The sequence below is a fragment of the Leguminivora glycinivorella genome, chromosome 17, assembly GCF_023078275.1.
Source record: "Leguminivora glycinivorella isolate SPB_JAAS2020 chromosome 17, LegGlyc_1.1, whole genome shotgun sequence".
Classification (NCBI taxonomy): domain Eukaryota; kingdom Metazoa; phylum Arthropoda; class Insecta; order Lepidoptera; family Tortricidae; genus Leguminivora; species Leguminivora glycinivorella.
Window position 1 is genome coordinate 3,357,186 of NC_062987.1, and position 23,633 is coordinate 3,380,818.

The 23,633-nt window shown below is 39.6% G+C and overlaps 2 protein-coding genes across 2 annotated transcripts in view; both read left to right on the forward strand.

The window, feature by feature from the left end:
- LOC125235089 overlaps nucleotides 1-23,633 on the forward strand; it is a 241,470-nt gene that overhangs the window by 212,494 nt on the left and 5,343 nt on the right. The gene's annotated exons all lie outside the window — the stretch shown is intronic.
- Nucleotides 15,435-23,081, forward strand: LOC125235093 (interferon regulatory factor 2-binding protein 2). The gene is made up of 4 exons (XM_048141528.1): nucleotides 15,435-16,513; nucleotides 19,452-19,685; nucleotides 20,189-20,430; nucleotides 20,537-23,081. Exons 1-4 carry the CDS (start codon nucleotides 15,844-15,846, stop codon nucleotides 20,660-20,662), a joined length of 1,272 nt encoding a protein of 423 aa, XP_047997485.1. The 5' UTR covers nucleotides 15,435-15,843; the 3' UTR covers nucleotides 20,663-23,081.

Below are 23,633 nucleotides of genomic sequence, written 5' to 3' on the forward strand. Positions count from 1 at the left end.
TTCTTGAGGTTACCGCGCGACTCAGTCAATCTGTGTATGAATGTAAGTAAGTAAGTAAACACTTTATTGTACAGGAAAAGAATACAGCACATAATATTTAAAATAAAAAGTTTCAGTACAAAGGCGAACTTATCCCTTTAAGGGATCTCTTCCAGTTAACCTTTGAGCATTTGAGGGAGGGAGAGTTTGAGACGGTAGACATCATATAATACAAAAACTACAAAATAATAACAATACATTTTTCATTCCTTATTCTAACACGCAGTATATATTAAGACATAAATATATAAATAATCAATAAATATTTAATATATATATAGTACTTCACAATGAATGTCCTATAATATTTATTTATTATTTATTTTATAAAGGGAAAAATATTAATACAAAATAATTTTTATACCATTTCAAATAAAATACGCCTCAGATTCTGTTTTATAAAAAATGTATATGGTTTTCATGTAGTTTTGATGCGACCGACCTCTAGTGATGAATAGATATAAAGCATCAGGAACGCAGCTGCATTTTTTTAAAATGCGAACGTCACCTTTAGGCTTAGGCTTGCCGCTCGAGACTTCGCCGCGAGTCCGAATCGTCTCCTCGTTACGCGCTCGTCTCGGTCACATTTCGACAAATGTGTTAGCGCCATTATTGGCCTTACACTGTTTAGAACAGTAGAATTAGTAGAAATGCCATCAGGTCACTCATAAGGCATCTTGTCCGCACAACTTGGTGCACGTGTTATGTTTGGTGACTGTAACCCAAGGTCGTATCAAACCAGGTGAAAATGTTGCCAAATCGTTGAAACACAATTAAGGTCGAAATCACGTGTTCTAAATCACATATAATGTAACCCTACCAGTCTAACTTTTATAGGCTGCTCAGGATTTGGGCTTTTGATCCCTGTCCCAGCGCGCAGTTTGCGAAGCTCTTCGTTATGGAGCGAAGTATGACCTGAAATCCTCGGTTTAAGTGATCTCGGATTCGTCTAGAAATGTGCTATCCCGTAATGACAGATATTAGAGGGCCTAAAAACGATAATCGAAATTACACGGGGTCTCCCACAAAATATTTGTTATTCTATACTCTTCCAACTGCTACAAAATTATTACACTCGCCTCCTAATATCTGTAGTCGAGCATACCTACATGTTATCCCGGCCGCGCCAGATTCGGGCCAAGGATCGCTGGGTATTGATCTCTGACCCGGAGCGGAAAGTTCATTGTTACTATTCGATATCCCGACAAATATTGCCGGTGTGTGTGCTCGTAAATATTGTAAATAAATACGCGATTCAGTGACCGGGCCCCTAGACGCACAACTAGTGACTAGGTAGAGGTACTAGGTACACTTTGCTTGTCAACAGAAAATATTGTTATCATTTATTAAAAGTTTTGGTCGTTTCGGACTCCATATTTTGTTGATTTTTCCCAACGACTACGTCACATCTCTAACTCAAAAAAAGGAAAGTACTACCTAAAGTAATAGGAATATCAAATATAATATTATAATAATCCGATTTAATAAGCCAAAATTTCCTACTGTATGTTCGTTACTGAATGAGAAAACTAATATAGGTATTAGGTACCTAGGTACCAGGTCCTATTAGGTTTGTTTCGATCGAGTCTAAAGTCTAATAATGTTGTATAAAACTATCATTAAAAAAATACTGGCGAACAAGAGAGTTTTAACTTTCGGTAATTCCCCATTTCAATTTCACCGTTGAAGCAGCTAAAACTTTACCTCAAGTCACACTCATCATACAGATCACATATTTTGCTGGTTTTGATCGATCAATTGAAACCGTTGAACCGACATACTTAGCCAGCAATGTGTTAATGAAATGAATAGAGGCCAGAGGATTCAGTGTTACTCACGTTATATCACCGTAGTGGCACTGCTACTGTAGCAGATAGTCTGTCTGACGTGTACGTGTGGATGATTGGACCAATTCGGTGAATTGTCGCCGTCTGCGGGGCAATTGCTACCGCGTGATCACTTTCAGAACTGATTCACCTCAACTTATTCAATTGAGTGAGGCTGATCTAGATCGAAGCTGTTTGGGAGACCTTACTGTAGCCACCCTTTGCCATTACCTGTGTTACTAATGGAGTTAGACTATAGGTATTATACCTATAGGCAAAGACATATATAACTCCGTATAGACAGATAAAGTCTAAGAAAAAAACGTACCGCAGTACCATACAGAAAAAGGTACGGTGGCCTAGATGGCATTACATCTTTGGGGTACGCTCAGCTAGATGGCGCTAATATTATTATTTGACATTTTAACACATATCAAGCTAAGAATATGGGCCAAATTGTCAAAACTGAGGTTCAAAAGCTTTAAGCCTGTGTCGAGAGATGGCAGTTTATGCACTGTGATTACACATTTTACTTCGACAGTAACTCTCTATAATGATCCTCTTTGTTATAGATAAAGTTCTAAACTTGCAATGAAACTTTCTTAAAAAGGCAATGTAAGCACATCAATTTACTATCAAATATTATCAGCATGCAGCAGCAAACAGTCACACTGAAATTCAATGAATCGTGTAACTTTCAGTAGGTATTCTCTAGCCCCTATTCGATTTCGATGATGTGGTCCATGGTTTGGATCTTAAGTACACCAGATGCAGCAGAGTGGCTCAATTTTTTTGAATGTTGACATTGTTGACTATTTTTTAGATTTGTATTGTTTTAAAATTAGTCATTGTTCAGCGATAAAACTGGAATTTCTATATTTATGTTATTTGCCTATTTTTGTGCCAAACGATTAAATGGGTGGGTTATAGTAAAATTATAATTTACATACATATTTCATTTTCATTTATTTAACATTAAAGTCATGTGCATTACAGAAGGTGTTTAGTTTTATTTGTATATTTGTATTTTTGTTGTGTATTTGTGGGGTTTAGTTTGTAGTAGGTAAGGTACCTATTTAATTCTTGACAAAAGATGTCATGTGATGTGATGGAATGGAAGTCTTACGTATTTTTTTCATCGGCTTTTGTACTCTTCCTTCTCCTTAATATTTCAACACCTACTTTTTGTTTTTCCTGGCCTTGACTAATATTGTTGTAGGCCCTACATATACATATATTTTAGCCCTACATATCTTTAATCGTATACATACATAAATATAAATATGAACCCTTTACAGATAGCATAAAGGTAAACATTAATATTTCTATGTTCCACCTGGTAAATAACCAGAATATCTAAATTATCTATTCTGACTTCCGCTCTTATCATGAAATTGCTTTATCGATCGCAGCCACGCATCTTTGACAGCTTGAAGCGTTGGCTAATAGCTGTTAGAATTTTGTATCAATCATCTTACATCACTGTAGAGAGCAAGATCGATACCGGGATCCTTGGCCCCGTTCCCGGCGACCCGCTCCTTCCCTCGGCGAACTCGTGGCCTCGCGATGCCTGACCTGGGGCGAAGTTGGACTGGATTTTTGTTTGAATAAAATCTAAGCCCGGATGCAGTAAGGAATATAAAGGCACACTAATTATATGTAGTTTACCACTATTTGTTGAAACATCACTTCCTTTTATATTGGCTTACGTTTAGACTTTTTTTTATATGACATTAACGGGATGGAGATTTGGCGAATACCATATCACCCGTTCGTAGAACTTCCATTAGGTACTCCTATGTTCTTGAACATTCCTTATATCACAACACAAGCCTTCTTGAGCTTACCGTGGGGCTCAGTCAATCTGTGTAAGAATGTCCTATAATATTTATTTATTTATTTATTTTTATTTATTTTATTTTATATGCTCTGCCCGCACCAACTTTTTTTTCTGTGTTCTGGGGTTGGAAGTTTACACCGTGAGTAATGCTTTGAAAACTGATTGTTATTATTATATCCATGTCTTTATAATTTGTCAACCTCATAAATTCACTTGAATTTGTACTTCTTGTTATTCGATTTATTTAACATTAACAAAAAATCGTTAAAATATATAATTATTCGTCCCGTTTTGATATTTTCCACTATAAGTTCACATGCAAAGTGGCTGTAGTGGGAACTTGACTGTAGTTAAAATAAAATATTTTATACCATGCACGAAATAAAGCATCAGACAATTATAAGAAAAACATGGACCGAAGTTATTTTTGAATCCAATTTCTATTTAATAAGTCAGGTAGAAATATATAAAGTAACTCAGTTGACCGTGACGTCACTCAATTCGATTTCATATAAATTTCATATTAGCAAGTCGTTCAACTTCGTTTTCACAGTTCCTAAAAAGCTGATTTGACTAGAAGGCAAGTAGCCTATTGTCAATGTCGTGCAATTATTCCTGGGCCGTTTTATTATGGGTCCTGTGACACATTGAATGACGTTTTTTGTAGTGTGGCCAAAGTATCGATACACTTAACTTTTCTTAGGGCAATGATTGTATATAAACAGCCAAGTCAGTTAAAACGCTCTTCATTAATACACTTATTGACTATTTTGATTTGAATAAATGTCAACTGTCAACTTACAAACATAATAAACATATGAAGCATTCTACTGATTACTTATTTCTAATTTAAATGACATTTTTGAATAATGGATTTCTATAAATTTTATCGCTCTAAAAATAAAAATTCAAAATTAAGTCATTTATTTGTTTGTTTACATGCTCTAATTTAACTTCCATTAATTTTAATCCGCTTTTGTTATTATCGAACTTACCGTATCGATAAACCACCTCTCTAGTCGATACTAACGGTAACCCAAAGAAGTAACCTTTGTAAAACGTTACCACGCTAGTTCATATCAAATTATAATGTCAATTTTTAAGTAACACTAAATAATTTGCTATTGATATTACTTAAAACTTTAGTTTTAACATAAAAACGTTAACTGTATATTTTTTAAGGCCTCTAAACGCATTGGTGTGACAAAGACGTCCTTAAACCGTTATATGAACAGAAATCTGTCACAGGACCCATAATAAAACGGCCCAGGAATAACAAATATAAACATCGTTACGCGAGTCACCAATGTCATCATCAACAAGAACTCTCAAGAATTTAAAACTCGTTACACGTGTCCATTTATTATAAAAATACGTATTAAAGTACCTAGTTTCCTTCCTTTCATCGCGAACAGTTTTTCCGATAGATACGGTCCCACTCATTCCTACCCTCTAATATTTAAATAATGCTTGCAAAATAAAACTGGGACATCTAATCAAAACGTGCAGATTCAATAGGAGGCCGCGCTATCCTTGGCCCCGTTGCCTATTTAGCAAGGCCTTCACCTGTTGAGCCTACCTGGCCAAAACGACACCCAACCTAATATACACCTTCCAGAATACGAGTATATCGTCTCCAGGAATTCCTCCATTATGAATACATCTCAGGAAATTAATTACTTACCTACCTACGTCGGAAATTAAGATCTAGAGGATTCAGAGAAGAGTGTTGCGCTAACATCTAAATAGTGTACGACAACGCTTTGAAGAGATCTTCAAAGCGTTGTTGTACACTATTTAATTCAATCAATCAAATATGTACCCGTGGTGTTATCATGATTACTTAGATAGATAATCGGAACAATTGAGTTAACAAACTTAATAATCTATTAACGTCATCACATCTTGAAAATTGTCTCTGTTACTTAGTCGCTTTACGTATCTGTGTCAGCGAAACTTACAAGTGATATAAAATTTAAGGACCTACCCAAGTTAGTTTCCCAAACAAGAACTGTACGTTTTTGCAGTAGGAGACGATTCATTCATTGTAAATATTCAGGACGTTTTGGAAGCCTAGCAATGCAGTTACCGTTTTCAATGCGTCGGTTCACCGTAGGGTATTGATCCCAAAACCGTCTGCATATTGCACGCTCGGCACATAGGCTGCACTCTGCAATATAGCCACGTTTGCAGTCATTTCGCCGAGTAATTCAAATTGGCCGTTTCCTGCTCCATTTCCGAGATTCGGCAAAATTTGCCGATATTGTTTACTTATACTTGTAACTAGAACGAAACATCAGCAAGAGAACGGAATTCCTATTGGTCTCAGATTTCACTTAATTGAAATTTTGACGTACATACAATAAAACTACAAAGCACCTGGTGACTGTATATACTATTCCGAATTAATGAACGCTGCATTAATACTGTGATTATACAATCAAATTATACCATTATCCATGCCGCGCGATGAAAGCAATTTTGTACAGTGAACAATAAAAGCATACTTACAACTTCACTTCTGGATAAGCCGAAAAGTCTGCAATCGAAGCGATTCAATTTATTTTAAGCCTAGTAGCATAGAAAATCTCGCTAACACCATCGCTGTGGTAATTATTACTCACGATTAACCATAATTCGTGGGAGATCTTTACTTATACCGCATTGAACGTTTTAACCCTTGTGATACCCTTGATAACCTTACACGAGATTACCTGTGCGGTTGATGATCGTACATAGAACATATCAAATTAGTTCACAATTGTCATATTATCTGCACAAACGTTGTCATATTATAAGTAGACCAGAGACAATTGGACATCGTAACTTTTCCAGCAATTTTGGTGCATCATTGTCGGCATTGTCGTGTTACAGGAATATATGTTTGCTTTGAGGTCTATAAGCTTACACATTTTCTTGCTTGTAGGAACGTGCAAACCGCCACCCACTCACGATGTCACTAGCACGGGTTATCATTTCTTTACCCTTGTCACATACTCGTATGAAACCTAATTTTAATGAAAATTCAAAATTATTTAATTACAATACATACCTATGTTTTCGTTTTATACAATACTAGCTTGTGCCCGCGGCTTCGATCGCGTTACATTCGAAAATTTCGGAATGCTCTATACAAACGTCCACCCCCCCCCCCATTTTAGGGGAGTGGGGGGGGGGGGTAGAAAGAGACAAAAAGTAGCCTATGTCACTCTCTCTATCCCTTCAGCTATATCCGGTTACAACATCACGTCAATTTGTCGCTCCGTTTTGCCGTGAAAGACGGACAAACAAACAGACACACACACTTTCCCATTTATAATATTAGTATGGATAGTAATGCGTGTACACAACGCTCAAGTCCTAAATCTGCTTTAAGTAGACATAATTATGGCGACAAAATCCTTATACATTTGTGTGAAATTAAGAGTTCTCTTTAGATTTTTTTTTTGCTTCTGTGCCTGTTAAACTACTCCCCTTAGTTTAAGTACTATAAAAGATCCCGGAGTCCAAGGCAAGACGTTTCTTGGCCAGGGAGTCATGCTCCCATAAAATATGATTGATAATCTCCAAGATATGAACCGATTCAGTTATACTTAATCAGTTTATCATCATGCTAGTAGTGATTGCCTGCAACTTTTGTTCTCTGCCAATAAACCTTTATGATGCCTCCCAGTAGTCCCAGTGCGTATCATGCTAGGATCGATGCCGCGGCGCCTGCGCGCTGCACCGCCTCCTCGCTCGATACCAGGAGATTAAACGTCACCCCAGCGGCAGCGCAGCGGTGCAATGTCTGGGGTAAACGACCAGCTCGCGTTACGATAGGTCTAGATATTTAACCGACATAACAAGAGCTTGATGTTTCCTTTCCAAAACATTTCACTGTAATAAAAACAATGCCGTAAACCACTCAAAAGAATTGAGGTGCACTGCCTTTTAAATATGGTTAAAGATAGGCACGTATTTAACCGGGCGACTAAATAACCATAGAAATGGGTATCAAATATAATAGTTTGGCGACTAAAATGGGGCCTCAAATTATTTCAATATGAGGTAGCATTTTAATGTCATTACGGCTACGGTTTATTCAGACGCGAGTACCAACTATTTATTTGGCAACTGAATTATTATATTGGAAACAATTTAAGAGAGACAGTTTAATAGGAAAACGGCTATCTATTAATATAAAATATACAGTTCTTTTAAAATATTTATATAGCAAATTAACATAAAAAGTACAATTAAAATTTATACATCGGCACTCATCACCTGAGCTGTCATTTTAATAAAAAAAAGGATTCTTATAAAATATAATGGTCGACAAAATATTGTACTTATGGCTATGAAATTAGGTGTTTGGGAGTGCTGGCAACTTCGTCTCTATACAATGAATTTAACTTTTCATGACGTTTACTCTATCGAATCTAAGGCCGGTCTTACGTAGTCTTAACGTCACTCTGAAAGATTCATTTTTTTGGCAGGAAAACCTTACTCAGAATATGCCTTGGCATAAATCGTTCCGCAGATTTTATAATATCCAATCTTATGCTGGCATAATGTTAATGAGCAAAATAATCTTCTAAATTAAGAGTACGTCCGTAGATTTTTGTTTGCATAATATTTAGGCAGTAAAAAGTTGTCCATCTTCTTCCTATTTCTGTTTTGATAGCGAGTCTTGTGTGTTGGGGATGCAAGATACCTAACACTCCTCCTCGCTTCGCTCGTCGTCGTACCTAACGGTGCCTCTGGGACTGTATTTCATTTCCTTTTTGCTATCGTTGTTTTGTTGATACAAAGTACCTAAGAATTATGCCATAGCAAATTTGGTAGGACTTATATTCTACTAAAAAAATAACCTAACACTAACGTCACTAACCCACTTTTCTGCTAGCAGAAAATAATTCTGCTCCTATACCTCTAATATTATACTATACGATTAACACGGTACTTTTTTTTAAATGCCATGTCGGTGGTAAACAAGCATACGATTGATGGAAAGTGGTCACCGTAACCTATGGACGCCTGCTACTCAAGGGGTATCATATGCGCGTTACCGACCCATTAGAAGCTTATACACTCCTTTTTGCTGTGTATTTATTATAAAATGATTTGGTACGCGTTCCCTTATAGAGATATTTAAATACTACTCGTGGTTTACGGGTCGCAAATACGATGTTTGAATAGAATAAGTAGAATAGAATAGAATAAACATTTATTCGTGAACACAGGCAAGACAAAATACACATAATAACAGCAAGACGGAAAGGAATGAAGTGCCACGAAATGGCCTCATCTCAGCGTGTTGCTGGTGACTTCCAGCGCTGATTTTCCGATGGGACCATCGTTTCCATAAAGAAACGATTTTATATGTTTTTTAAAAAAAAACCTACTTCCCAGTAATTTTTTTAGTTGCCTCCGTAATTTAAATACTACTTTAAACGATGAGCTAAGTATAATTATTTAGGTGCTAACATCTATATGACTACAAATATTAAAAATCTTACGCTTTACAATACTAGGTGCCAATTATTATTTTAGGCGCCAAAGTATTGTTTAATGTTCCTCGGCAATATTTTTGTCGCTTGAAATTTGCTGCCGTTTTTTCAATAATAATGATGCTTAATATTTGAGGCTCATATATTTTTTTTGTCGCCACAATATTAAAACACAGCCAAATTATATTATTGTATGCAAGACTTAACTTCCCGTTTAATATTTTAGTTGCCCGGTTAATTATATGCCTTAAAGATATTTGATGAAATGATATTACTACACTCAAATTGAGCTCCCTCAATACGAATTATAGTAGAGTAAAGAATGTCTATAAGACGAGACTCATGTCTTTTAGACATTCTTTATAAGTACCTACAGATGTTGCTAAAACGAATAGACATTACTAGTATACTTGGTAATGTAATGCGTAATAACACGTACAGATAATGATTTGATTACTTATGAGTAGATATTATTATAATCTACGCAAAACTGCATGTAAAACATATACAACGGATTTAGATATGGATAAGACCGTGACAACTATGTGCTCATTGTGCTCTTCATCGCTTTGGTTAAAATGTAAAGCACGTGAGTTTCACCTCCAAACATTCAGATACGTAAACATAAAAGATGATGAATAATACTTCCCACAAGAAAATCAATAAGACATCTTTATGTCTTATTGCTTTTCTTGCGGCAGATTTAGAAGATAACGTTGGTCAAATATTGTGTTCGGCGCAATCTGTGGACTACGATATATATACCTGTGTAGTCATAGTTACTCATAAACATTTGGATTAAGATAGCGCTAAGTCAAGGAAAATGGTACTATTGACGACGATTTCCTCCTCCTTTTATTAAGCTTGAAGCAATTGAGTTTCACATTTCACATCCCAATATTGTGAGTATTATGACTTATGACTCAAAAATATGCAAAGAAAGACTGACGGAAATCTTTAATTTAAGAGGTCCATGCAGAAGATAATGATTCGATAAATTTTATACCAAAGTGCAACCGTCTGCGAACGATGTTAAAATATAATAAAGTCCCACCAATGACGGAGCTTTTTTTCACTTATCATTGATTTTTAAGCTAAATGATGAATTGATGTGAGAGTAGTGAGACATTGTGTTGACCCCAAACACTTTGGATTAAAAAAGACACGAACACAACAAATGCATTCATACAATGTAGTAATGTTAGCGTTAATGAAGAGGACGTGACCATCGCGACGGATTTCCTCGCAGTCATCAGTGGCATCGTTGATCAGTTAGACTAGTTAGAGCGACATTCCTGCTGATCCAGTTATTAGTGTCAATTCAGCTCTTCAAGGTGCTGAATTGGTGTATCCTGGAAATATTCATTTGATAATAGGATTTATTGAGCCATTGTTAAAAAGTAATGAGGTGGTTGGAATGTTTTCATTGCTTTTTCATTTACATAGTGTAAACAGTGTCTTAAAATTACACTGATTGCGAAATCTTATCTAATCGTGTCCTCAGTAAACACTTTTTCCTTTCATCGTAAACCTGTTGTTCTGTCTCGTAAAAGTCATAAAACATCTTTATTGTCTAACACCGAAATTATAATAATGTCTATAGCTTTTTGTTGTGAATTTACAGATTACTTCAAAAATAGGCCTGTCTGAAGACCTAAGATAAAATACTGCTCTCTCCTCTTTTAATGGAGGATAACAGTTTCATCAATGACCTAACAATACGAGTGTAACATTGGCATCCTATAAATTGTACTCTCACTTCACGCGTGATCTGTGCCGATTGCAATGTTATTTGTAAAATTTGGGAGCAGACGGCTGGTATAAGCAGGGATTACCGGGGGGAGTGACGTCACGGATCAATACTCGGCTGATGTAATGCTAGTTTCGGTTGTGTACACGCAAATAACCGTTTTACGAGTATGACAATCTAGTTTGATAATAAAAGTTAGCATTGAATTGACCTTAAGAAACGAACTATGTTATTTTGGAACTGTGCCTTTTTATCTTTTGAGCGTTTAAATGAACCATTATACGGTGTTTTTTTTATCATTTGTAGCAACAGTAAATTATGTTTATAAGTGTACTCTAAAAACAATCAGTGTCAAAATAGAGACGCGAAAAATGCTCCCTGGTTTTCGTATAAGCACAGTATAAGTTAATACATATAAAATGTATGTTTGACCTTGAATTTAGCTGTACTATGCTGGTTTTCCCCGTTTTCTTTGATGTATGTTTCTTCCTCTGAGATATGTTCTTCTCCAGATTGTATTGATCACTTCTTCAATAAATGAGGAAATCGTCTATACGTGAGCCTAAAGTCTGGTGTTGTGTGTAGCTTAAAATATATTCAAATACTTGTGGAGTAACTGACGACGACAAATAAAAAAAAATGTTAGTCTAAATAACATCCTGTTTTCATTAAGACCTATTTAAGTTGCGCAAAAAAAAACTTATACTAAGCGGTTTTTTTTATTTAATCATAAAAACCTTGGTATTTTAAGCAAACAACAACCATCCACACCGAACACACGAGAACTGTAACCAGAATAACGGGTTACCAGGTAAATTTGTAGAGACCAGTCCTATTGGAGTTATTTTGAAACCTTAACATTCTGGTTTCTTAATTACTTGCAAGAGTTCTGACGCCTGCCGGATCTATTAATATATATGTAGTTTTAAATACTTCGGATTGTCGCTGTTACGTTTGTCAATCTGGTTATCTGTTTGTCCACCTTAATGGTTTCTTGTATCATGATTTGCCACCTGTTTGGTTACGGTTGTGGACGCGTTTTATAATTTAAGATTTTTATACATTTATTATATCTACACGTGCCGTAATTCTATTTTGAACTTTGTACGTAAATGAAATGTAGGTATGGACTTGATTTGCCAATTTAAATTGGTAAGTAGCATTCGCGTAAACAGAAGACTCTTTCGCTTAGATTATAGATTAAAACTAAACAGATACCTGTTTACAGTATTTTGACTTTGCGAGTACGTATGATTACTTTTAGTGTGATTCTGCGGCTCTGCTTCTTAATAAGTTCAAAATTTAAAACACATACTTTTAACAAGAAGAAAGATCTGTAGAGATGGTGATCAGGTGCGCTGCAGAATCAACATACTTAAATACGCTAGAGATGACAAACACGCCGTACGTGCTCTTCACGTAAATAAACATAGACACGTGGTCTTGGGCGCTGCCCGCGCAGGCGCCGCACCATCGATTCCCGTACGTGATGGGATATGGGATGGGACGGGAACGGAACACCTATCCTTCCCTTAGCCACTCTAATGTTTTTTGCGCATCATTTAAACAACAACAATGTTTATCAACGAATTATACGCTTGAGACTACTTGCGATAACAGGAGGATGGGCATTTTGGGCCCGAGCGAACAGAGATGACACCTATAGTAAAGTGTAGAATGTAGATATTTACAAGTTATGCATGCCGCTATAAGACATTGTCCTTAAAAATCAATCTTTGACTTAGTTATGGTACAATTAAATAGTACCATAAAATCTGTTTGAAAATGTGAAGTTTCTTGACGTTTTCTAAATAGATACTAAATGAAATTGATATATATCCTCTGAACTTGTTTCTAGAACAGGGAATATATTGTCATGCTTAGTAGACGGAGTGCAAATGTTTTGGTGAAAGTTGGCATATCCCAAAAACCATGTCATAATATGGGCAGAGAACAAGTCTCCCTAGGTATAACCGTTTTCTCTCTAAAGGACCGATTTTTCTAGTATAGCTCTGGCATATCCTTGTTTGCCACGAAGAATCCTAATCATATACATAACTTTAATTTGTGTTCGCTAATGGCCCAAATATCCATATAAAATGCGCATGGTCCTTTATGCAAACGATGATTTAGAAATTGGAGCAGGTCCAAATTACTGCCGAACTTTAAACGTAATCAACGACGGTCAAATTACTAGTAACTTACACCGTTAGGTCGATAATGACGTTGCCCGCTGCTTTATTTATAAATTTTATAATTAAAGATGTTTTTAATAATAATAAACGATTTCATGACCAAAAAGGTTTATATGTAGAATAAAGACGAAGTGGACAATCAACAGGCACGGAGGGTAATCAATTTGTAAAATTAAATGAGTTCGCTAGATAAAACCGTACCTAGTTAAATGTAGGTACAAGCGTTTATAAGCATTTAGATGTAAATAAACATGGCCGGCACGTGATGACCAAATAAATTCGCGCAGGCGTGCTCAGGAGCCGGGTCGGCGCGTCCTGGGTGCGTAGCCGAATGGCACAAACGCTCACGAAACGAAACGCTAGTAGATATCTATCCCTATCGCTCTTGCGTATTGGCGCAACAGAGCCGGCCTACGTTTCGTTTTCGTTTGGCGTCGGAGAAATGCCATTCGGCTACGGGGCCTGGCCCGCAGCCTCTCAGGTCGATACTGTTCGTGCCATAAATGTGTCAGAATCAGAAGTACTTACTTAATGTAACAATCATAGAAATATATTATCAAGCACTCCACCAACAAGTAACCATTTTTTCTTACTGGCACAAAACAACGCAGCACAGATAGATATCAGGCTGATATCTAGCAGAGAGAACTGATATTATCAGACCAGACTGCTCGTTAGCTATAAAGCGGTTATGTATAAATTAGAGTCGTCAACTAAAAACGAAGTCATGAAACTCACGCCGATATGTTCGCTTCCAGTAACTAAGTTAGCCACAACACCGAGACACCTGCCGGAATTTGCTTCAACCAAATCAAATTATGCCTCCATCCGCGTCGGAAAAACGAGTCCAAAGTCAAATTTGATTACTTGATTGCAAAACTCGACGCCATGCAAATTGCTAAAAGGGAAAAACGGGAAGCTTAGGACTTAGTAAGCCTCCAAAAGTCCAAACACAATTTGGTCTTCATTACTTCGGCCTTTAGCAATCCCGCCGGATCACAGTGGAACTAATTAAATCTCATCATAAATTTCATGATAGCTATAAGTTCCATCGACATTATAATCTTTACAGTTCGTTAAATTTATCTGCAGGTAAATTGACTCTACGCTGTCGTGGCTTATCTTTCAGCGACAGATCGTCAATGACTAAATATGTTGACACAGTTTCAATACGTTGAGTTTCATTTGCCAACAAAATCTACGATGAGATTTATCTCCCAAAATTCGAGTGTATCACCCATTCGTCAACCGCGTTTACCTGGCCGCATAACTGTTTTTTCTCCGATCCTCAGAGGCATACAAAAAAGTGATAAGCTGCTTCGCTGCGTTATTACTGTAGCACAATAGAACGGCAACATAGCGAGAGAGCGGGCGATGAGCGATGCAACGTTGCCACGCCGCACGCTCGGCTGACTCGTCACGTGACGTCACGTCTCAAGATGGCCGCCACACCGGTCGCGTCCCCCGGCACCCGACCCCGGCCCCGGCGTACCCCGTTCCCGTCTTCCAGCCAGTTCCGTTCGTGGTTCTCAGTAATAATAAGTAGAATGCAGCCGTCCGAAAGGAAACCGACCGAGAATAGATTGAAATTTAATGCGTTGAGCTCTTCGAGTATAATACGCGTTAACACTAATTGTTATTCTACAACAGCAGCTGTTTACTTTCGTTGAATATAGACTTACTTAGCGGAATCGAGGGCTCGACGGAATGCGGCGCTACAGCGTGATTCACCTTACTACGGCTAGCACCTACATTTACTGATGTAATCTTAGAGAAATTTTCTATCCCTCACTTTTGTTCCCTACAGCTTGCGAGATCTGAGTGCATTACTTGTTAAGTTGTTATGTTACTCCGGTTTTCAGTTAAAGAATGTATAGTCTAGAATAGTCATTCAACTCTACATACATTCCCTTTTGCATTCGATCCCTCCTACATTGAACTCAAATTCAACTTTTTGTGTAGGTAATCACTTAATCAGATTTTGCTTTGAAATCTGTTATGCCACTCTGAAGACAAATTTTTGTATTCAAGAATAATGTCTGATCACTTACCCTATAAATTGATTTCCTTGCTCTGTTTAAAAATAAAGCTTTTTCAGGCTTTTATGGATAAATACGAGTTTCCAACTACATAGTTCATAATGTATATGTTCAAGTATCATCCATTGAAATGTAATTGATAGACCCATTATAATAATTATTTCTATAAAAATATGCATGGGTAATTTTTGCAAGCGCTGCATCTGGCTCGGCAATGATCACGATGTAGTGCATTCAACGGTCTCATTATCGTACGAAAAGGTTGTGTTGTGTTGTGTGGGGTCGGGTCGAGTGCTGCGGGCTGCGTGGCGGGCACATCCGCGTCGCGGCTAACGGCTCGTCCTCGCCGCGTCGTCGTGCTGCGCGCGCTGACGTCACCGCTCGATAATGGCCGCCCAGCCCCGCGCGCCGCGGCCGCCCCCCACGCTGCCGCGCGATGCCGCGACCCCGGCTCAGTCTCTCCTCGACCCGCTCACGGAGCGAGTGCCTCTCCTGCGCTGACACACTCGACACCCGGCATCCGCGGAAATCTATGTGAATTCTATGTGCCCGTGTAACATGGTGACAGTGTTTTTTCTTATCGGTTCGATAAATCTGTGACAATTTACAAGAGAAACGAAGAAAACCGATCTCTCGCGCTCCGCTCGACACCCGGCGGCGAGATGTCGGTTATGCAGAAAAGGCAGCACTGCTACTTGTGCGACTTGCCCCGCATGCCGTGGGCAATGTTGCACGAGTTCTCGGAGGCGGTCTGCCGAGGGTGCGTCAACTATGAGGGCGCGGATAGGATCGAAGTGGTCCTCGAGTCGACGCGGCAGTTAAAGCGCGCCCACGGTTTCCAGGAGGGTCGTGGCCCGACACATGCCAAGGGTGCCCATCGGGCACCTTTGGAAGCCCACCAAAATGGAGCCGAAACGGCAGCTAGAGGACAACCAGCGCCGCCAGCTCACCACGCGCCCACAACAGCATTTGCCCTCCATCATCCACGTCCGACGGCCAGCGCTGGTCTTCTGGCGGAATATAGTAATCGTCGTGAGGAACTAGAAGGTCGAAGGCTAGCGCACTTGCCGGCACACCACTTGCCGACACACGGCGGCGCACGACTAGCACCAGGCCTCACGTTGAAGCGACAGCTGGATGATGATGACCACCAAAATCATCACGAGCCCGCGAAGCGGCTACTGGAGGAGCATGCTCGGCCACCGCTAACTCGTGGCGAATCCTTGCCAGCGGTGTCTCTCGCAGCTCCATTTGCACCGGACCGTGTTTTCAAACAAGAAAAACACCCTCACCGCACTCCATCTTTCGATGCTTCATCATTCAAATCAAACGGTAAGTGTCGTGATCCTTTTTTTAAAACAATACCCAACCGATTTCGTTTGTTACTATAACGAAAGTTACTCGTCGTCGCCAAATCGTTAATCGACTCATTAACAAACTTTGTGACACACGGCAATCATTTCATGATTTAAGCCAATTTGTTACGTAAAGAAAAATGCGGTCCAAAATGACAACTAACCAACCGCAGCACGCATCATGTCAATGTGATTTGATATCTCCATTATCTCCAATGACTTTCTCATCATCCATTCCCTTTATTTTCTTTACTTGATGAAGTTAATTCCCAGTTCCATAATAAGTTGCTGGGGTTTGATGAGTCCTTTGAAGGATTAGTCCGGAAAGAAATGGTACGTTGTATTGTAGTGTCGTCCCATTTTTTCTTAATCTGTCCTCAAATCACACATATGTCGAAAATCGAAACAGAAAGTAAAAGTGGAAATGTAGGACATTTAAAATTAATGTGTCAATTAAGAGATTGCTCGATAACATTTTAGACTACACCATACAAAAAGGTTCAGGGTCTTCTAAGCCTATATTTGGCGTTGACTTCCTTGTCCAGTGTTGTGATGAGGCTTTACAATCGAGCTTCCAATAAAGTTTTCTTTATTTTAGATTTTCCCTGCTACCATATGCTACTGTAGAGATATGAAATAAGTACTTATGTAGTTTTGTTGTTTTTACTTTTAAAATACGAGCTTTTCTGTTGTCAATGTTCTAAAAACACGATTGATTTGTCAAATCGATGACTTTGAAGGAAACGTTGAACTTTCTTGGGTTGTTCATTTACATTAAGAAAACAACATCAACCCCTTTGAATTGGGATTTCGGTGGTAGATCATCATCCTCCATGTTATCCCGGCATTCGCCACGGTTCATGGGAGCCTGGGGTCCGCTTTGACAACTAACCACAAGATTAGTTATTTATTGAAAAACCTACTCTTATAAATTGTAAGAAGGAACCTATCAGCTCGAAAATACTGCTTGTTTGTTTCCAAAACGGTATTAAGGTTTGATGTCCTGCTGATTTTTCTTTTAATGTCAGGAGTTAATACCATCATCTTAAAGCCCAAGTCCTTGCTTTATATTACTTATTTCGTTCAATCATAATTATTTATATAAGGTTTTGCTGCTGGTTGGTTGTTGCATTTCGTTACTACTTTTAAAAAAACTTGTATCTTCGTCTGTCAATGAAAATAAAATTGTAATAAGTATGTATGGAATGCATACAGACTTACTGCGTTTTAACTTTGAGGAACAGCGTGAGATACGAGATTTTTTAAAAGTAGTGACGATTTGTTTTGTATCATTAAATTTGCTCAATACAAATAACATTTCCTGAAGGTTCAAATATTTAACGGAAAATATTGGACCGACCTACGGCTGTAGAGCGTCATAGCTAGCCAGCAGCCCAGCATTACATGTTTTCATTTTTGCTTGGCGGTCAATTTAAAGACGTTTGTTGTGTGTATTCGAAAACTAATTAACATGTACTTTATTGTCGGTCAGGGTTGGTTAAAATCAAAAGAAAAGTTTCAACTCTTGTTTACTACAAAATCTATCTATAGGTAGGTACTTCTCCTTACGAAATGGAATGAAATAAATCAACTAATATGTTCCATTTTAAACTAAATTGTACGGAGTAACGTGTGTATGATGTAACCAAATGCATTCTCTTGTTTACTAATAACAATGTAGGTTATTATAAAAATAGAGAAGTCACGCGTAGAGCGATAACACGAACTATAGCGATTGAACGTGCGCGGGCGGCGGACAGTTTGCGCAACCGCGGCCTGTGACTCGTATCTAGGTAGGTGCATTAACTCAGTCCATAAATACGAAACCAGTCCCACTGGTTGAGCGTTCTCGAAAGCGAGCCCGCGCCCCGGCCTCTCGCACACCACGCTACGTACCAACACCCACGTAATGTAAACGGCGCCGTGAATGCATGCACAGCGGCGTGGCAACGTCGCGTGACGACATTTTCGCTCGCGTACGTATGTAGGTAGGCCGTCGGGCGAAAAAATATAGCGCCTGCCTACGCTTGGCACCCGCTCGACCACATTCCGTGGAGCTAGTGCGCGCCGCCAGCCAAAAAGGTCACACGGTGACGTCACCCCGCCATATGGGCCGGGCCTTCACCGCGCCACATATCAGTCTCTACAGGCTCACGCACTTTTTGCAGCTCGATAAATCAAACTTACTTTGAAATCGAACGCTCTGATTCGTCCAATAAAGATATTAAATAATATATGATGAATACATAGTGCCGCTGTATCATGATCTTGAACTTGAAACGTTCGAGGCGCATTGTACGCGACGATTGTGTATTTTTATATCGGTCACGTAGTCCAAGCACTGTTACAGCAACAATAATTAAATATCAAAATTATACCATGTTTCCGATAGCCATGTTTGCACGGAGCGTGGATAAACGCCTCGCGTACAGCGCACACATGTGGGCCTCATATCGCGACTTCTGGCAACGTCGCGTCCGCGACACTGCGCTCTGTTCCACTATCAGCATCCAATATTGTGTACTTACCAATCCGCCTACAGGCGCAGTTAGACAGCCAGCGCCACTTCCCCGTGACACATCGCGACGTAACAGTATTAACATATAATACTATTTATAAGACATTATATTTGTATGTTTACTATGAGCCGGTCGATGTGTCATCCGACGTTGCTTGTGGGATTCGGATAGAGCACACCAGCATCTTAACTCAACTCAATACAATTTCCTCCATGGAGCCATTCTTCATAATACATATTATTAACCTAATCTGTTAAATTTTGAAGCAACTTTAACAGTTTTACTTTCTCTAAACATAGTAACTTTCGAAATCTGTTTTCAATCACTAGTTAATACTAGTAATGTAATTCCTTTATGTGTTGACTATGCTACATACTAATATTGTCGGATTATCAGGGTACGGAAACAGCGCGCCACTAACGAACGGGTCGGCGGGTTCTCCTCTCGGACGCGCCGCCGGGTCCCCGCCCGTGACGGGCGCCGGCGCCGGGCCCTCGCCCATGGCCGCGCTCATGTCCGTGGCCGACACGCTGCCGCCGGGCTCGCCGCGCTCCGCCGGCGGCTCGCCCCCGCAGCCGCCTCCGCAGCGCTCCGCCAGCCGCTCCAGCCAACACTCACCCAACTCATCAGGTACATACAAACGCATCACGTTAACATTTCGATCCATCAACCTATACCTGACCCTTTTGCTCACAACTTGCCTTGTCGCGCGCGAGTCCATACTTATAGAATAGAATAGAACAGAATAGAAAACGTTTATTTGGTGAAAATATACAAGTAAAACAACAATAGTCGAAGAAACAATACTTGAAGTCGCGCTTGATGTATGGACTCGCGCGCGACAAGGCAAGTTGTGCTAAAGGGGCAGATGATATCTACAAATGCCCTAACCTTCATTTTATCAGATTAAGAGATTTGCTCATTTATAATAGTTTTAACAGCATTTAATATGAACATCGTTTATGTTGACTGTCGTATCGTATGACGGGTCGGACACGGGCGGGCGTCCGACGCCCGACGACCGCTTGCGCCCCGACCGTCCCGCAGTCTGCTGACTATTCAGTCGTAGTCCCCGCACTAGTAGCTAATGTATTCAAAGTACCGGTAGTTAACGTTTTCCTCCGGTCCGGCAGGCTCGAACGGAGGGCGGCGGTCGTCGGGCTCGCGGCACGTGTCCTCGACGACGTCGGTGTCGTCGACGGAGGCGGGCGAGAGCGCGGACGCGGCGGCTCCCGCGCCGGCCCCGCTGCTCAAGTGCACGCTCTGCCAGGAGCGTCTCGAAGACACACACTTCGTGCAGTGCCCCAGCCAGCCGCACCACAAGTTCTGCTTCCCCTGCTCACGGGACTCCATCAAGCGACAGCAAGGATCTGAGGTGAGCTACCCTCTAATACCACTCGCAACTTTCTAGTTCCGCATACGTTATTTATTATTATGAGTAAATGAGTTATTTTTCTGTAATGCTGTATCGTTGTTTCCAGGTATACTGTCCAAGTGGAGAAAAGTGCCCATTGGCAAACTCGACAGTTCCGTGGGCGTTCATGCAGGGCGAGATAGCGACGATTCTCGGCGAGGAGTTTAAGCCGAAGAAAGAGCGGGAGACCTAGGGCTTCGCGGTGGCGCCCCGACTCTACCTCTTGTCCCTCCCGCTTTAGCGGGGGCGCTCCGCGGCACGCGGCCGGCTTGTCGGCTCCGCGGAGAGTGGCTAGGCCACACCCGACGATACCACTGTTGTACATAACATTGTAAATAGTCAATTTTTGTAATTTAGTTCGCTCACCGCGAACTGTCGAAGCCTGGAAGCTCGACACGACGGTGAAGATGTGGACCGTATTCAGTGTATTGGATCCGTATTCTTTTTATTTATTTATTAAGAGTTTGTACGACTCGAAAGATCTTTGGTAGCGTTTAAAGTCATTTTTAATCCTACGAGTTGATGGTGCAATATTCTGAATATAGTACATATCCGGTTGAAGGATTTTTCGAGGAAGTTTAGTCCCCGGGTGACTCGGGCGCACGTTCGCGCCTGCCCCGGGGACCGGAGGTTTCTGCCGCTCCGAGCAGGATTTCTTCGGATGCCATTTTCTTAGTTACCTTTAGGTCCGGAACCATAGTGAACTTGGCATTTATTAATGTGATGATTCTTATTATACTGTACGAGTATTATGCGATACACGATCATGACATATTGTATGTAGAGAGATTGTAAAGGTAGTCCGAGAGACGGAAGTCCGCTCGCCCTATCCCCACTCCTCACTCTGTACAGTAAGCCCCTAGCTCCCTGTATATTTGTATTTACCGCATGCGAATATGCGATATTATAGCCTTCTTTTATCTGTGAGGCGATCAGAGTGGCTCGAGTTCCGTTACTGTCTTGCATTCGATGACAAAATTCGGTCTGATAATGGATTTACAGTTTGTTTGCGCGACACGCTCGCAGCATTCTTTTCGATTGGATGATGATTCGAAATTGTAATTTTGGACGTTCTGGCTCCTCTGAGCTTTCGTGTTTGAGTTGATTATTTTGTTTGTAAGGATAAGTTACTCGTTGGGGATGAACCGGCGCGGCGCGCGCGTCGCGGCCGGCGAGCGCGCCGCGCCGGCGCAGTATTGCGGGATCGCTTGGCAACGTTGGGAGCGTACCTAGTCATTTTGTGAAATGTCAAATTGTCAGAACCGCGAACACGCGGCCGTTATAGGAACTCTTAAAACTCGCTGCTATAATTGTATAAAGTGAAGTAATTATCATTGTATGTCATAATGTTAAACAGTTCGTAGTGTATGTCAATTTCGAAGGCTATCAGACGGACAGCCGATTAACATAATATACGATCTTACGCATTTTATTAAATTGTTCTAATAGGTTCTAGCGATTTGATCGAGACTTGGCTTAGAGAAGTAACACCGTAAGACCCTCTACAATTTGGCGTCGAGGCTAAAATCTCACCCGGCGTTACTTTTTTAAACGAAGAACAGAACCTCTCTAAGCTGCATTCGTCTTAGTACATTTCAATTAAATTGATATGTCATTTATTTATTTTAGTCATATTTGTGTACATATACGTACGTTGTATATACTTTATACTTGTAAATATAATGTAGATAGACGGAATAGCCGCGAAGGATCTTGAAGGCTTTCCATCCAGTATTACTGACTGTCAGCCTGTTAGACATTTAATTTTTCTTTAAAGGTTGCTTTGTCACAAGCAGACTGAAATATTTTATTAATAGATCATTTGTTAACAGTTTGTGTATTGTGAAGCTTAATTTTCGGAACGCATTATCGTACGGGTACTGCACTAATTTACTACCGCATATTTATAATTTCAAATACGTGTTTTGACAACATGCATGCGCTTGGTAAATTAACGGTCGATTACTTTTACTTATTGTGATAGTATTAAATTGTTATATGGCGTAGCATGTTAAACGACCTTATTAACTGCTTAACGTCGTGTATCTGATAGATTCGAAATTGGTAATAATCTAGTATTATCAGTGGAAAATGCCCGCACGGGCTCAGCGTTTGATTAGTTCTCGCCAGAAGGCAAGATATTGTAAGCACGAGTGTGCTTCTGTCATCCATTCGTGTACTAAATGGATGCCAATTTTCCCAAAGAACGCCTTTCTCATTATTATTATTCATTGTTTAAGTCATATTGTCTTCCCTTAAAGTGATTTTTTATAATAAGCTATGTAAACTGTAATTTTGATTTGTATTCGTTTATAAATAGTTTAACTTATCAATAATCTTTATCTAATTGTAAATCTCCGAGACTATTGGCGTTTCTGTGGGAGTCTTTCTAGGTATTATTGTTTGCCTTATCTTTATTGGTACCTTGTGAAACACTCATTTAGTACACTAGTGGGTCATAGTCCGCCTGTATCCATAGGCTTGTTCGTAGATGTCGTTCTGACACGGGATATAATTTTCGAGACTCGTCTCTTTCTTACTATAAGCAAGTGAATGCTTCGATTAAGATGTTAATATACATGTTGGTGAAATACAATTGATGTGATTTTGTATATTGTACTTTCATTTGAAACAACCTTTGATCCTTATCCATATAAGGTACACCTTCCTTTTAGACTAAGATAAACACTCCTTTCTTCACAAGAGTCGCGGCAGCAGATACCAATGTGACATTTGTGACTTTTACAATACTGCAAAGTGATGCATGCGAAGACTGCGCAATAAATACACACTACCAATATCCCCTAAATATATACACATGAGCGTTTATCTTTGCTATTAGGTACCTACGTTATAATGTTTCACAATTTAGCCTTTCCGCACTTCTCTATCCCGGGGCATTTGTCCCCAACGATTACGTTGAAGATGGGGATACCTACTTCTATCTTTTTATTTCTAATCGTATATCACCACTACGTAAGTACACCAACATCCTACCGTTTTCAGGATGGTGTTTGTGAGGTGTTTTTTTGCATCTACTATTCTGTAGCGATATTTTGACAGGCAGAAAGACTTTCACGAAGTTCAGAGATAGATATTATATTTATGTTAGAAAATTACAAATTATCTACATAATTCTATCGGCCATGGGAGAAATAAATAGG